We start from the raw sequence: 15,188 nt of genomic DNA on the forward strand, positions 1-15,188 counted from the left end.
CATAGTGGAATCACGTAATATCTGTCCCTGTGTAACTGGTTTATTTCACTTAGCATAATGTCTTCAAGGTTCATCTATGCCGTAGTATTTGTCAGAACTTCCTTTCTTTTTAAGGCTGAATGATATTCCATTTTATGTACACACCACATTTTGTTTATCCATTCATCCCTTGATAGACACTTGGGTCATCTCCACCTTTTGACTATTGTGAAGAAGTCTGCTGTGAACATGCATTTACAAGTATCTGTTCAAGTCCTTGCTTTCATTTCTTTTGGGTATATATCCTGAAGTAGCAATTACTGGATCATATGGCAATTCTATGTTTAATTTTTTGAAGAATCACCATGAGATATTCCATAGGTGCTATGCCATATTATATTCCCACCAGCAGTGCACAGGCGTTGGAATTTTTCCACATGCTCAGCAATGCTAATTTTGGCTTTTTGATAACAGCCATCCTAATGGGTGTAAAGTGGTATCTCAGTGTGGGTGATTTGCACAGGGCAGGCGGGCGATCCTGCTATTTTTATAAATGAAGACTCAGAGATAAAGTGACTTCCTTCAAGGTGATAAGAAGGGTTAACCTCAGGGACAAAAAGGAAACCCAAATCAAGGCACTTCCTACTGGGAGAAGGGCAGAACTATGGGGAAACCAGGGGTGGAGTCTGAGAGCAAGTCCTAAAACAGAAGAGCAAACTAAGGGCTCAGAGACGGAAGTCCACTTGCCCAGAGTTACACAGTGAATGGGAAGGCAGAAAGAGCCAGAAGTAATGATCACTGTTTACATGGCTTTTTCCTGGCCATCTTCCCAAGCCCCCTGCCTGGTGAGCTGGCACACATCTTGCTCAAAGGCAGACGTCCTTGTGGTGCCATGTCCCTGTGGTTTCTGGCCTACTGACCCTGTAACTACCCATAACAACCATGTCCCAAAGGTTTCTCTGCCTCACAGCCCGGGTACAGGTCCCTGAGCCCAGATGAAGGCAATAGCTACATTCCCCGCCCGGGGACTCTGCCAGAGAAGGAAATGAGGCTTGTCTGGCATGACTGGCTCAGCCAGACAAACCTCATTTCCTTTCTGACAGGGTAAATAAGTTCCAGTTCTAAGAAATCGGCCCCTAGGAATGTGCAAACTCTCACCTCCTGGAATAAACAAGAGGAGGGGAGACTGGAAGTGTGGTGAAGACTTGGTAACACTTAGAACTTGGGCATCTTCTCATTTCCTTGACCTCTCCCTACACACAGCTTCCCTCTGGTCACCAGCAGCAAATACTCCTACTTTCGGGAGGTTCCACTCGCATGCCTCCACAAGGACCCAGTGACCTGGGCACCACCGCCCTGCCTCCAAAAGTTATTTGTAAGTCAGTGATTTGGCATCCAGGTCACAGTCTCCCATGGAAGAAAAGTACTGTGTAGGGGGGCCTGGTGCCCACCCAGTCCACACTGCATGACTCCTGAGCTCTGCCTGGCTCAGACTTGGTCTGGTCCATGTGGAGTGGGAGATGAGACAGAGCACATCTCAAGGAAATGGCCAACCCCCAGGAGCCTGTCTGTGGCCCCCTTCCTCCTGCCATCATCCCTTCCTGGCCCCCTCAGAGCCCACCATGGGGGTTCAAGCCCCCTTCCTTCCCAGTGCTGCCATTCCAAACACCTTTGCTCAGGTGAGGCAGGGAAGGGGAGGGAAAACACCACTGGTGAGGTCCTGGGTGCCTCCAGATTTGGAGTGGTCACATCACAGCACTAGGAAGAAGCAACAGTTGGATTTGAACCCAGGCACTCTGGTCTCTCATAGGCACATGTCAGGTATGTTATGCATGTAAGTTTGTATGTATTTGTGCGGATATGTGCATCTTTGGGGACAGAAGGTGCTCCACTTCACCCAGACCTTACAGCTTGCAAAGGCAGCACTTTGTTGAAAGGACCAGAGTCTCCTGTTCAAAGGTCAGATCTGAGCCCAAGACCACCTCTGTTCAGGTCTGAGGCCCCTAGGGGTCCTTTCAGCAGTCACAAGGATGGGTGGGGATAGCCAGATAGCATTGGGGGGCTATACAGTGCTGCCCTTACTGCTCCTGTTTCCCAATTGGTCCCACGTTCACAGCTCCACCAACCTGGACAGCAAGGGTGCCCTCTCCTTCATACCGGTCTCCTTTGACACATTTCTTCCAGATGCCAAGTCAATCCAACCAGCACCTTAATACGTTGCTGGTACCTGATCCTGGGGGTGATGAGAAGGAGAAGGCACACAGGGTACTTACTGTCTCAAGTCCTTGAGTCACAACTAAGACCCTGTAGAACATCTGTTTAAATGTCCTGGGACTGAAAAGAAATCTCACTTCGTATGGTACCATTTAAGTTACTCTGCGAACACCTGTGTAAATGGCTCTGCGAAGGATCTCGGGACTCTCATGGTGATTGCCGAATACAGCAGAATGTGGCCAGAGAACTGCTAATGGAAATTCTATTTTGAAGTGGTACTAACTACTATGTAGTAAGTTCCTGTGAGGTGCCAGTCATTATTTTAGACCCATCATCTCTTTTAAGCCTCAGAAAGTCTAGGTGCTATTATTTCCATTTTCAGGTAAGAAAATGAGGCTCGGACTGGGAAATGGCTGATTCCAGTGAGGTGTGTGGAACATAGTCAGGTGAGGGACCACCGCCACCCCCAGCCATGACCCGCCCCCTTGTGGCAGACCTCTGCTCTCCTCTGATCCTCCCAGCAGGCAGTCCCAATCATTTCCCTCCGGGCCCGGAGAGCCCAAACCCCTTACTTAAATCAGAAAAGAAACCACCTGAGGTTACAAAGATAAGGTCATTTATTCACGTTATATTACTGGATTTTAAAGACAAAAATACAGTTCTGTTTTGAACACCAAGGTCAGACATTCCCCCCTCCCACTTAACAATGGTAAACGCATACATTTGCATACATGGGAGATCGAAATACACAGCACAACAGGTCTCTGGGACAGGACAGCTGCCGTACTGGCTGAGTGGGGCACCCACGCCCAGCCCTGAGGTCAGCAGAGACCCTGCCCAGACTGAGAGCCAGCACCAGCATTTCTTCTACCCTCTCGTGCCACCTCTGCCTTCTAATCTTTCCCAAAGGCCACTTCACGGGGTCACCAGCATCGGGATGGACAGAAACAGAGAAAGACACAGCACATAACAACTTCATGGTGACACCTTCCAGGTCAAGGAAATGCTCCCTGAGCCCTCAGCCCTAACCTCCTCAGGGAGGAAAGAGGACCCACAGCATCTTATAAACCAGGCAAGCATCCGGGCCTAACCTTGGGCCCAAGTGGGCCCCATGAAAGCACCAGAAGGTCAGCAAGTGGGGAACAGGTGAAGCAGAAGCCCCCTTGGTTCTGAGAACGAACCATACACTTGACTATTCCAGTGGAACATGAAGGAAAGTGTAACAGGAAAACAGGAGGAAAAAAAAAAGTCAGAATTTTTTTGTAAGAGTAAAGTATAATAATAAAGAAGTTACCACTCAGGATATTTGTCTCCCTTCTTTTAAGGCACTTTGGAAAAGCCAGGATCTGGGGACAGAAGGAGAGGAGAGGTCTTCATTCTTTGTATTTCCCAAAACTCACTCTCAGGGCGGTCATTCCTGGTTCCACTGACACCCCTGTCAAGGAACGGGGGACTGACCGAACGAATACTCTTCGCATAGCCCAGCTGCTTCTGCAGTGGAAAATAATTTTTAACCAATACAAAGGCTTCTGGAAAAGAACCATGGTAGCATCCAAGATGCTCAAAGCGATAAAGGCACAGGTAAGACCAGGGCTGGGCACCAGTTTAGCCTCCACACTGAGGGCTGGCTTCCAGGAGGCCAGTGGTGGGGCTCTGGGCTGCCACCAGCTAAAGGGTCAACCCTGGGATTAGATAGCTGACTCTTTTTGCCCTTAGCTCAGGCTGGACCCGACAAGGGCAGCCAGTGGTAGCAACTGCCTTGTGCATCCCACCCCAGGCAGTCCTCGCTCTCCCCCAGGAGAGGTGGGTCTGGGGAAGACACCCCTGTGGATCAGCCTCCCTGGAGTGCGAGCACCTGCTAAAAACCTGAAGGGGACTGGGAAGCTTTAGGCACCAGAGTGGTTGTGAGGGAGTGTGGGAGGGTTCAGCTGAACTTTCTAGATCTCTAATTAAAAGGCACATTCATGCTGGAGAATGAATGAATAGTCTGTTTGACCCTGAGTGCCACAGGCAAGTTTTAGGGAACAGGCAAGAGGCAAAGGAACAAAAACAGAGAGGAAGGAAGGAGAAAGGAGACAGAAAGGAGAAAGGAGAAGGGGGGAGGAAGGAGAATGGGTCCAGCAAGGTAGGCCAGGCAATGTGGCTAGCACAGTGAAGGAGGTGGCCCTGGACTCCACAGGGGCCAGAGCAGTGATTTCCTCCTCCTCCCCAGACTAAGGGCCAGTAAACAACCTGATTGCTATCATTTAGAACTCCACAGCCTAGGGCCCTAAAGGGAGGTCCCAGGGTCAGTGGGAAGAGGGGTGGAGGAGGTTCCCTCCCACCTGGGGAGGGTAGGGAGGTGGGGAGCTCTGCCTGGCAGACCTAGGCTTTTGCCTCCCCCAGAGGTCTAGCAGGATAACTCTGACCAGGGAGGTCTTGCCCTCAAAGGGCCCAAAAGTGATTTTGCTCTTTACAAAACCTGACCTGCCGGCCAAATCAGGCCACTACAGCATATGTTATTTTTCCCACTAAAAAATGCTCAATCCCCTCCCTACGTTTAAAACACCACAATAAAAATACATAGGAAATTCAAGTTTATATAGCATGCTCAGAAAAATAAATTGTCATGATTTAACACTAAACAGCTATGCAAATCTGGGTCAACACAAAATCAAGCTAGATCATAATAAAACCCGATTTGTTCTTTCTTTAAAATACTACAAACTGCTTTTTTAAAAAAAAAAGTCTTTACATTCAGAAATCAGACAATCTGGAGAAAGGCCACTGAATTTGAGGACACTCAAGGCTTTTGCTCTGATGGCTAACGTTGCCTTGGAATTCACACGTTAGCAGGGCAAAAGGTCGAAGGCTCAAGTTTTAAAATTCTTTTGCTAAGAAAAGACATACGCACACAAGTGATTGTGGTAGCTGCATACTGCTAAAAGGTGGGGGAGGAGTAAAATGAGAAAGGTCGAGATTGCGTTTTTCTGTTAGAATATGCAAACAAAAAACATCACACCAATCCGATTTCAGCAGCACTCTCCGATTTTTCATGAAGTAATAAGAATACCACAATTTAAAGCGAAATTCTTACCTATTTCACAACAGATTAGGAGTTTATCACTGGAAATAAGTCCCACAGTCACCAAATTTGGGGCTGTGTACTGATTCTTTGGGGTGACACTGTGAACATGCCGAGATTCCCCCAAAGGCTGATAGTTTCTACATTTACAAACACCTCGTAGAGCTAAGAAGTCACATGCCGAGCCAAGTTGGGGGCAAAATATCCCACTCGTCCTGGTCAACTGGAAAGGCATCTGAATGATGACTGGAGGGGGCCTATCACTCTGATTGTTAAGAATGAAAGGGACCGGCCCAGCAGATTGGCAGAGACACACAGCAGAGGTCCCTGGCCATTTTCAGGTCTCTTATTAGTGTACCAAAATGCTAGCTCGGTGTCCCGATGTCCACTGTGATTTTGGTATATAACGGGTTTCTCTCTATGTCCAACACCTTGTAACTGAGTGTGTTCAAACCGTCAGAGAGCATTGTCTCCTTTGTATGTGCAATTCGGTCAAACCTACAAGAGAAAAACAGGCAAAGGGTTAGTGTCAAAACAAAAATCTTAAGAAAAAAAACCATGAAACATTTGTCCTTCATTGCCCCCCCACCCCCACCCCACCACCTAGTCTACTCTACCCAACTCATGGACAGATCCCTCCCTTTCCCTTGAGGCCTGGAGCCCTCACCAGAGCCTCATTCCTATAGCCTACCCCACCTGAAAGGGGAAAGAAAGAATGTAAATGAACATAGAACACACCTCTGAGGATTGGGTTCATTTTTCTTGTCTCTTGAGTGGCGGATCATCCGGCACTTGCCAACCACAGCATTTGGGCGAGAAACAGACATGCCTCTAAAAACTAACCTGCAAGGAGTGAAGGGACAAGTCGTCACCGCAAAGCTGCCATAAGGCTTGGGTCCAACAGCCCCAGACTGTTGCCCCATCTGCCATCTTGTTCACTGTTCTCACTCAGCCCATACCTCAGCTCACTGTGGCACCAGTTAAAACTCATGCTAATTCCCTGTGCCCTTTGACCACTGGTTCTGTAGTTTATGTTGGTGGGGGAGTGTTCTGTGCCAGGCACTGGGGGTGTCTACCCTCACAGAACTTACAATGTGGACTTGGAACATAGGGCCATCAGTGCCAGGATGGAGGTGAGGAGGGGAGGTGGTGGTGGGGAGCAGGAGCACAGAGGGAGAAGCCACTCACTCTACCTGAGCAAGACTAGGCAGAGCCAGCTATGAAGACGAATGGGTGCCCACAGAGCATTTAGGGCAGTCGGGACAACACAGGCAAAGGCAGGGAGGCAGAGCAAACACAGGGCCCTCGGGGAACAACAGAAGCTTCTGGGGACTGGTGGAAAGAGTCTGGGGTAGAAAGTGGTCAGAGATGAGGCTGGAAAGAAGGGTGAAGGCTAAATCATGGAGGCCTTCTTGGGGCTTTTCGCATCCCATTTTTCAGATCAGTGCCAGTGTCTGAAAGGGGTAGAATATACAGTTACCCAAAGTTTTTGGCCAAAGGGAGGACTCTCTGATAACCACTGTTAAGAATGGAGAGCAGAGAACAAGACTAGAGGCAGCCAGAACAGGGTGGAAGGTTCTGTGTAGATCTGGGGGAAAGGAATGAGGACCACAACCAAAGCCTTGACACAGCAGGAGCACAAGTTGGTTAAAAAGCAGGACTGGCTGGTCCTGGATAACTTAAAGGTTTCTGGCCTTGTCTCCCTCAGCGCCTGGCATACGGCGAGTTAGGTCCTTTATCTTTCAAGAAAGCTGCTCCCCCAGCCACCCATCCTTCTAGTCCCTCCACCCTTGGGTGTCCATTCTCAGTGCTCCCTTCCCACTAACCCTCTTAACTGCTTGCGTCTGTGGTGTCACATCAGTCCCTAACACCATCCTGTGGGTCTGAGGTTTGCCCAGGTGGTGCTGTGGAAGCAAGTTTGTTTCTGTCTGGACCCCCTGTCTGGGGCTTCAGTGTCCTCCCCATCGGGCCTGTGTGACACAGTGCTCTGTCTGAAGATGCTTGATAATCAATCCGCATCCTCTAAACCTCAGGTTTTCTTCCAGGTTGATAGTAAAGACCTGGGTCTATGACAGGTTCTCACACAAAGCTAAACTTGACTGACTTGGGTGCTGCTCTGACAGACACCTTCTGTTAATTGATCAAATTAAGGTACTCCAATTCGGGAAGGAGCTAGGGTATATTCTGATATCAAGCTCAGTGACAAGCTCAGACTAGCTCCCAGAGGGAGAAGTTACTTCTTATCTGGAGATGGCAGGGTTGAAGTTTCCACTGTCAGGGAGAACTGGGCAGAATGTGGTTTCAAATGCCACTGGTGTTTTGTTTTGTTTTTTCTTTTTACCATCTGCAATGACAACGCACATGATAAAGGAGCCCCGGGGTGTGGATGGGGCGGACAGGGCTGGTAGAAAGTAGTGGTTGTTGGGGCTGGGTGGGTCCACAGAAGTTCATTATACTACTCAGTCCTCTTTTATGTTTGTTAAAAATATTCCAAAATAAACAAATAGCACAAAGATTTTGTAAAGGAACTTAGGATCCTGCCCAAAGAAACTTGTTTCATAATCAAACGGGACCACAATGAGATGCTGAATTTTTGCAAAGGGCATGTTTACTTCTTTAGGACAAAATGGCATGTGGGATAAATCAAAGTAAACCCAACCCTTTATTTGGTTCTCATTTTGCATGTTCCAAGGCTAATGCAAAAATCACAAAAGCTAAACTTCCTAGAGACATTTTTCAGCACCTGTAGCACCTACAGCAGGGCACTTCTAAGAATTTGGGCTGAGTGGGGACTACATCCCTCCCAAGGGTCAATCCTTGCAGAATAATCAGGCACTGATTGAAAAACTGGAAGTGAAGGGAGACAGGGGAGAAAGACAGCTAAGTTGGGACAATTACCTGTTAAAAATGTCATCATCTTCACCTCCCCAGCCCCAATAATTATTCGGAAATCCATTGATGGTGAGAAATTGCTGTTTACTTAGAGCAGAGACACCTCCAAAATACTGAACATAAGGTAGGCTGGGGGAAAAACACACACGCACACACACACACAAAGAAAACCAGTGGTTAGTAAGTTTTGACTTTCAAAATAAAGCATGCTCAAAGCACAAATGCTTCTGAAGTTATTTTTATTCTCTGGAACTTATAAATTGGGGATTTATAAGGGTTTTCTTTGTTCTGTTTTTATATATCAGTAGAGAAGACACAGAAGTCAAAAAGTAGAATTTGCTCTAAGAATATTGTGTTGCTTCTATGGTTACCTGGAAAATTAGTCAATGACGAGAAAGCATAAGCGCACTTCCTGTGCCCCATTCAGGAACCTGCTTCCCATGTGTCCTGCTCCTGCATGAGAAATGCTTATCCAGGAGGTCCTGGAAACCGAGATTGTGGTAAAGCCTCCCTGTGCCCACCCTGTCATGCCCTCCCTTTCCACCCTCAGCCCATCTACCAGTCTAACTTTCATTCTTCCACAGGTATACTGGCTTGAACTCTGACCCCCAACAGTCAAAATAGCGTTTCTGAAAATTTGCCAAAATAAAATTTTCTAGGAAATTTCTACCACATCCCAATTTAGCAAAATGTATAATGGTGAATCTATTTTGATACATTTTCAAGAAGTGGGGCATCAGGGCTCTCATCTTTCCACACCTTTTTGTATTTTACTATATTTTTAATGTTTATTTCTTTATTTTGAGAGAGTGTGTGTGCGCATGGGCGCTAGCGTGAGCAGGGAAAACACACTGAGAGAGAGGGACAGTTAGGATCCCAAGCAGGCTCCAGGCTGCCAGCGCTGAGCCCGCAGAGCCCAACATGGGGCTGGATCTCAGGAACTGTGAGATCACAACCTGAGTCGAAACCAAGACTCAGAAGCTTAACCGACTGAGCCACCCAGGCGCCCCTATATTTTACTATTTCAATGGTTATGAATCATGGGCTTCTGGAGGATGCAGACGGAGCACCAATGAGAAATGTTAACACTCAGATCATACCCGGAAGCCAGGCAAAGGCTTTCCTATGGGTCCTGTAAAGGCTGTGGTTTTGGGATGACCTTGTATGCAGCACCAAACCACACCAGGGCTCTTACTGGAATCCAAAGAGACTAAAATCCATCACACAATTTAAGGAAAACTAACTCAGACTTGAAGGGGGAAGTCAGCCAAACCATACAGAGCACATGAAAAAAAGCTGCAATGACTATTTTCAAATACATTCAGGACATCGGACTAGAAGTATCCATGAAGATCCAGAAGGGCCTGCTTTAATGAGTCAAAGGTAATCTATATATAATTAGGTGTCATCAGTTAGGGGCCCAGTTACCCACCTTTGGACACACGTCACACAACCGTCTGCACCTGATTACAAGTGAGGGTTTGAACCAGGTGGCCAGGCCACTAAGGTTTGTCACGATCAGCATTTTTACAAAAAAAGGGACTCTTCGTGACCTCACAGGGAAGCACATGCCGAGCTGATGAGATTCAGTTTGCTGTCTGTGTTTTCTCTGACCAACCACCTCATCCCCCAAGCCTGACTGGTTCTGGGTAAAACAAGCACGGTACTGTGGCAAAGAATGAGGTCCTTACCACCACGCTTCAAGAGGAGAAATTAAGAGGGGACAGGGTTTGAGCCTGTGTCTCTTAAAGAGAAGAAGGTACATAAACAGGGAAGAGGGGAGAGGGCACAGGGTGATGTTTAGAGTCAAATTCTCCTCACACCATCCTTAGTTTCATAGCCCTCACTGCCCCCAGCAAGGGAAGACAGAAAGAAATGGGAATAAAAGGAGTCTGAAAGAAAGCATTCATATCTAAACCAAGGGACTGCTGACTGGCACAGGCCTGCCACACCACGGCGACGCACCCAGGCCGGGGATGCCTAGCACATGGGGTCTGCAGCACAGCTTCCTGGAGCTTCAAGCTAACGTAGAGCAAGGAGGGAAAGGTCAGTATACTCAACTAATAGGTGATTTTAAACAATTCTATGTTAATATAAACAGGGATAATTACGGAACAAAATGCAGATTTATTTATTTATTTTATTTTATTTTTTTTTTTAATATTTTTTTATTTATTTTTGGGACAGAGAGAGACAGAGCATGAACGGGGGAGGGGCAGAGAGAGAGGGAGACACAGAATCGGAAACAGGCTCCAGGCTCCAAGCCATCAGCCCAGAGCCTGACGCGGGGCTCGAACTCACGGACCGCGAGATCGTGACCTGGCTGAAGTCAGACGCTTAACCGACTGCGCCACCCAGGCGCCCCACAGATTTATTTTTTTAAGATAAAAAAAAAAGACTACATAAGGCTATTTTCCATCTATGACCTTATGCTTTACATTATACTATTGCTCTTAGAGACAGGCATTGGCTGACCTCCTCACTAGGGGCATTTTGGTGGGAAAGTTTGGGTCCTCATGCTTAAACAGAAGCCTGTGCTTTGCAGGGAAACAGTATCATGTTCCTTCTTAAAGTACCAAGGTATATCTGCCAAGGTACCCAAACCCAAGAATCTACTTGGGGAAAATGAGTCCAATTTGCTTCCCAAACTGTGTGGGGAAGAGGACAGAAGAAAGCAAGGAAATACAGCATCTGTTTGGAGCCTAAAGGCAAGAGCCATCCCAAACATAAAAACTCTTCTTGCCTGGATGTGTAGAGGTAGGGATGTTTCTGAACTTCACTTTTCTTCTCAAGTTTTACGGACTTTGGGCTTAAAAAGCACCCAGTTCTCAGAGGAAAAATTCTCCTCCAAGAACCTAAAGAGACACTCCTGGGCTACAGGAATTGCATTTCCTAGTCATCATGTAAGAGTGAAACATGTTTCCTGCAGATTCTGGTGAACATCTCTTACCTAAATCCAAACTTATCCATTGCTACAGAAATGTGCCGTGGCTGTGAAAAACACCTGTAGGCATTATGATCATTCATTGGAATGAGGTCCACGTCGCTAAACACAAAGCAGTTGTAGTCATAATCCTTCAAGGCCTCTTGAAAGCCAATGTTGAGGAGCTTGGCACGATTGAACATGGTTTCTCCAGCCTGGTGCACAAAAAAAGAAGTGATATCAGATGCCATAAGGCCAATGAGCAGAACACTCCCAGGGACTGGTGACTTTGTCGACTACATGGGATCATTAGTCCACTCATTTTTCTGCTTTCACTTTACAAATCAATACGGAATGGCATGCCCTGAGTCAGCAATCCCACTTCTAGGAATTATCATGTGGGACTTGCAAATATGCGAATAAGAACAACTTGCTCACCACGGGATTTTCATCACAGCAAAAGACTGCAAACAATGACATAAGCTTTTGCTAGGGAACCAGTTAAATAAATCATGTAATAACCATATAATGGAATAGAATTGTTCAAAAAAATAAGGAAGCTCTAAAAGGAAATGATCTCCAAGATAGTATTGTTAGGTGAAAAGGTACTTAGACCTATGTGTCATATATTTACATACTATATATAGACTAATTCCCATGAAGACACCCAGGAAACTGGTGCCTATTGGACTTTTTACCCTTCTCCCCTCTTTGTATGGTTGATTATGGTTTGATCACCACATTGTGTGCCCCTTCAAGATGTCTATTATTAAACTAGGTACCAGAGAAATATGGTGAACCCAAGTCAATTTCTGCCCTCATGGTGCTCACAACGTAGGGTGGGAAGCAGTGTGATACACATTATGATAGAAACAGGGTGTATGAGAGAGCAGAGGACACATACTTCAGGATGCCAACCACTGGGTCCTGAAGCACCAAGTCTGTTGGTGCAAAGGTACTTCATATTTTATTTACTTGTTTATTTTTAGTCTCCCCCACTAGAATAGAAGCTCAATGAAAACTGGAATTTTTAACCTTTTATTTCCCCAGTTCCCAGAACACTGCCTGGCATACAATAAGAGCTCAATAAATAACTGCTGGATGGATGGATGGATGGATGGATGGATGGACCAAAGGATGGGTTTCAACAAACAATGGCAGATGAAAATTCTTCTAGGAAGCTTCAACCAAAGGGCTCCCTCAGGGTCACCACCATGGGGCTGTGTCCTTACCAACTCGCACAGCCCCAGGGTAGTAAGGACAGTTATAGCATCGACACTACCACTCTTACATTTAGCAGTCCACAAGCCCTTCCATACGTGTATTCTCATCCCGGCCAGAATCCTCCCAAAGATGCCAGGAAGGAACTAAGGCACATAAGCAACACAGCTGGTGCTGGACCCAACACTGTGAAATCCGCATTTAGTGCTCCTTCTCAATATCTCTTGGGATCAACAAGATCAGAGCCCTCTACTTTGGGGGAAAATATACTCACAGGAGCCTACAGTGGCTACACAATCCAAAGGTGGGATACCCAACATCCACTCTCCAGGCCCACAAGAGAAGATTTGGAAACTGGTGCTTTATAAGGCTACCTGTGTGAGTACAGAGCATATGGATGGTGCCACAGCTACCCAACCTCAGGTGGGTGACTCAGAAACGAAACCACTTAAGAAACGCGAGTACTAGCAAGTCAGATAGAGTAGCCAAGAGAAGAGTGAATGGATTAAGGAAGTATTTTACACAGGAGTTCCTTTGTTCAGCCCATGACAAAGCTTTCTAATCATGCATGGTGAAAGGAGAAGGCCAGGCCCAACAGCACATACTGTGTTCTGTGGTTGTCCCCACCAGTTAAGAGTCATTCAAAATCCTGCCTTCAGCTAATTCTCTGTAAGTCCTGAGGCAAAAAGAAGTTTAAAGTTTAGAAACCAGATTTGAAACTATAAAACATAATTACTATTATTACAACACACTGCTAAAATTAATTGGGATATATAACATGAAAGGCATCGGATAAGTGTCTGACGTGCATTTAAACATCTCAACAATCTTGTAACAACCTTTATCCCAACCCAGATTTACTTCATTCTTGCCATACCCTTCTGCCTTCTGGCAATGGGGGGAGAGGCCTGCACCTGGTACTTTCCTTCTTGCTCCTCTAGCCCCATCAAGACCCTAAGAATTAGCTTTCTCTAAATATTTTAAAACACAATTCAACCCCATTGAACACTTTTCCAACAACTGAAAGGGTGTCCCAACAAAGCCTTTTCACACTTGTATAGCAGACCCCCAAGGATAGCTGCCCAATGCTCCTTTCTCTTGGTACATTCTCTAATGACAGGGGCAGGGAGCTCGTGCTGGCCATGCCCAAACAACAGGGCCTGGTCTGCTAGCCATGACTATTTGAGTTAAGCAGATGTTTGACCTGGGACTATACTATGCATTTTTCCTTTCCCGGGAACTGCACATTTGGAACCATGAATGGACACCTCTGGTACCATGCCCCAAGAACAATGGCAGCCTAGAGGAGAAACCCAAGGGAGCAGATCTATCCTACCCTTTTCCCCATATGTATAACAAGCTCCTTCAACTCAATAAGGCACTTCAGTGTCTGGTCCACCCTTAAAATTAGGCAGTTTCCTAAAATAGCTTGACCTGTATGTCACTCCTCTCATCCTGGCCTCATCTCTGTGACCCTGGAAGAGGGAGAAGGCAGGGTTCTTTCTTGCAGGTATAATTCCTTACTAGGGCCCTTAGGAACATCAGACCAGCTGAATGGTAGATAAGGAAAGTATGTCTTCCCCTTCCTCCCCTAGGATTATAGAAAAGTCAACTCTAGGCTTCCTTGGGTGAAATGGTGTAACACTTTTGGGTAACTTTCCTGATAAGAAAGACAGGTCCTGGCAAGCCTGCCAACCTCCCACCAGTAACAGGAGGTGTTCATTCCTCTCCAGGGGATGGGAAGACACCCAGGCCTCATTCCTGTCCCTTCTCATTGGGCACATGCATCCAGTGCTTTTGCTACTTCATTTGCTCGGGTAAATATTTATCAAGCACCACTACTGTGCAGCCAAGCCAAAAACACAGTTGTGACAGACACGTGCATTTTTATCCCAGGAATGCCATCTTCTTCGCTTACTAGCTATGTGACTTTGGGCAAATCATACCTCTCAGGCTCCATTTCCTCATTCGGTTACTTGGATGACAACAGGTGAATTTTCTTAAATTTGACAATGCATGAAAAATGCCTTTGCACATTGCCTGACAACAAATGTTGGCTACTATCATTATTATAGGAGTAGGTCTTCCTATCCATCTTGAACAGGCAGAGCTTTCAATATGTCTCCCAGAAATCCAACATGGAGACTTCTTCTCTAGTGTTTGTGTGTGTCCTTCGAATCAGCTCCAAGAGCCCTCCTAAATCTTGCTTCTCTGATGGGAGGATTTCTAAAAAGGATTAGGGTTCAAGTGAGTGGCTCACATGATTAGAATCTCTACAGCAGCAGAAGAAAGAGACACCTTTAGAAATGTATCATGTGCTTGGGAAGTCACACACGAAGAATAACTGATGCACCGAGATCAGGGTTCCCTCTGAAAAACTGAGCTTTTCAGTGTAGGCTTCATCTTATGTTGGTCGATAAGAGTTAATATGTATCCCAGGGGCGCCTGGGTGGCGCAGTCGGTTAAGCGTCCGACTTCAGCCAGGTCACGATCTCGCGGTCCGTGAGTTCGAGCCCCGCGTCAGGCTCTGGGCTGATGGCTCGGAGCCTGGAGCCTGTTTCCGATTCTGTGTCTCCCTCTCTCTCTGCCCCTCCCCTGTTCATGCTCTGTCTCTCTCTGTCCCAAAAAAAAAAAAAAAAAAAAAAAAAATATGTATCCCAGGGGCGCCTGGGTGACTCAGTCGGTTAAACCTCCAACTCTTGGGTTTCGGCTCAGGTCATGATCTCACGTTTAGTGAGTTCGAGCCTCACATCAGGCACTGCTGACAGTGCAGAGCCTGCTTGGGATTCTCTCTCACTTGCACGCTCTCTTTCCCTCTCTCTCAAAATAAATAAATAAGCTTAAAAAAAAAAAAAAAAAAAAAGAGTTACACATATCCCTTCCTTCTAGGGCAAC

The 15,188-nt window shown here is 46.5% G+C and overlaps 1 protein-coding gene across 6 annotated transcripts in view; it reads right to left on the bottom strand.

Moving 5' to 3' along the window:
• The window catches only part of B4GALT1 (beta-1,4-galactosyltransferase 1), a 69,646-nt gene that overhangs the window by 10,081 nt on the left and 44,377 nt on the right, over positions 1 to 15,188 (bottom strand). For 4 of the 6 annotated variants that reach the window (XR_006196123.1, XR_006196120.1, XR_006196122.1 and 1 more), the window contains exons 3-6: positions 11,100 to 11,287; positions 8,156 to 8,278; positions 5,996 to 6,100; positions 5,270 to 5,755 (exon numbers count right to left, since the gene is read on the bottom strand). Coding sequence is in view for 2 of the 6 variants with exons in the window: in XM_042913963.1 (XP_042769897.1) it covers positions 5,623 to 5,755; positions 5,996 to 6,100; positions 8,156 to 8,278; positions 11,100 to 11,287 (549 nt within the window). In the remaining 4 variants the exon portion in view is untranslated. Of the gene's footprint in view, positions 1 to 2,792; positions 5,756 to 5,995; positions 6,101 to 8,155; positions 8,279 to 11,099; positions 11,288 to 15,188 lie in introns of those variants that run through there. The other 2 variants (XM_042913963.1, XM_042913965.1) reach the window with 2 other exon arrangements.

The sequence above is a fragment of the Panthera leo genome, chromosome D4 (assembly GCF_018350215.1).
Source record: "Panthera leo isolate Ple1 chromosome D4, P.leo_Ple1_pat1.1, whole genome shotgun sequence".
In the NCBI taxonomy this organism is placed as follows: Eukaryota; Metazoa; Chordata; class Mammalia; order Carnivora; family Felidae; genus Panthera; species Panthera leo.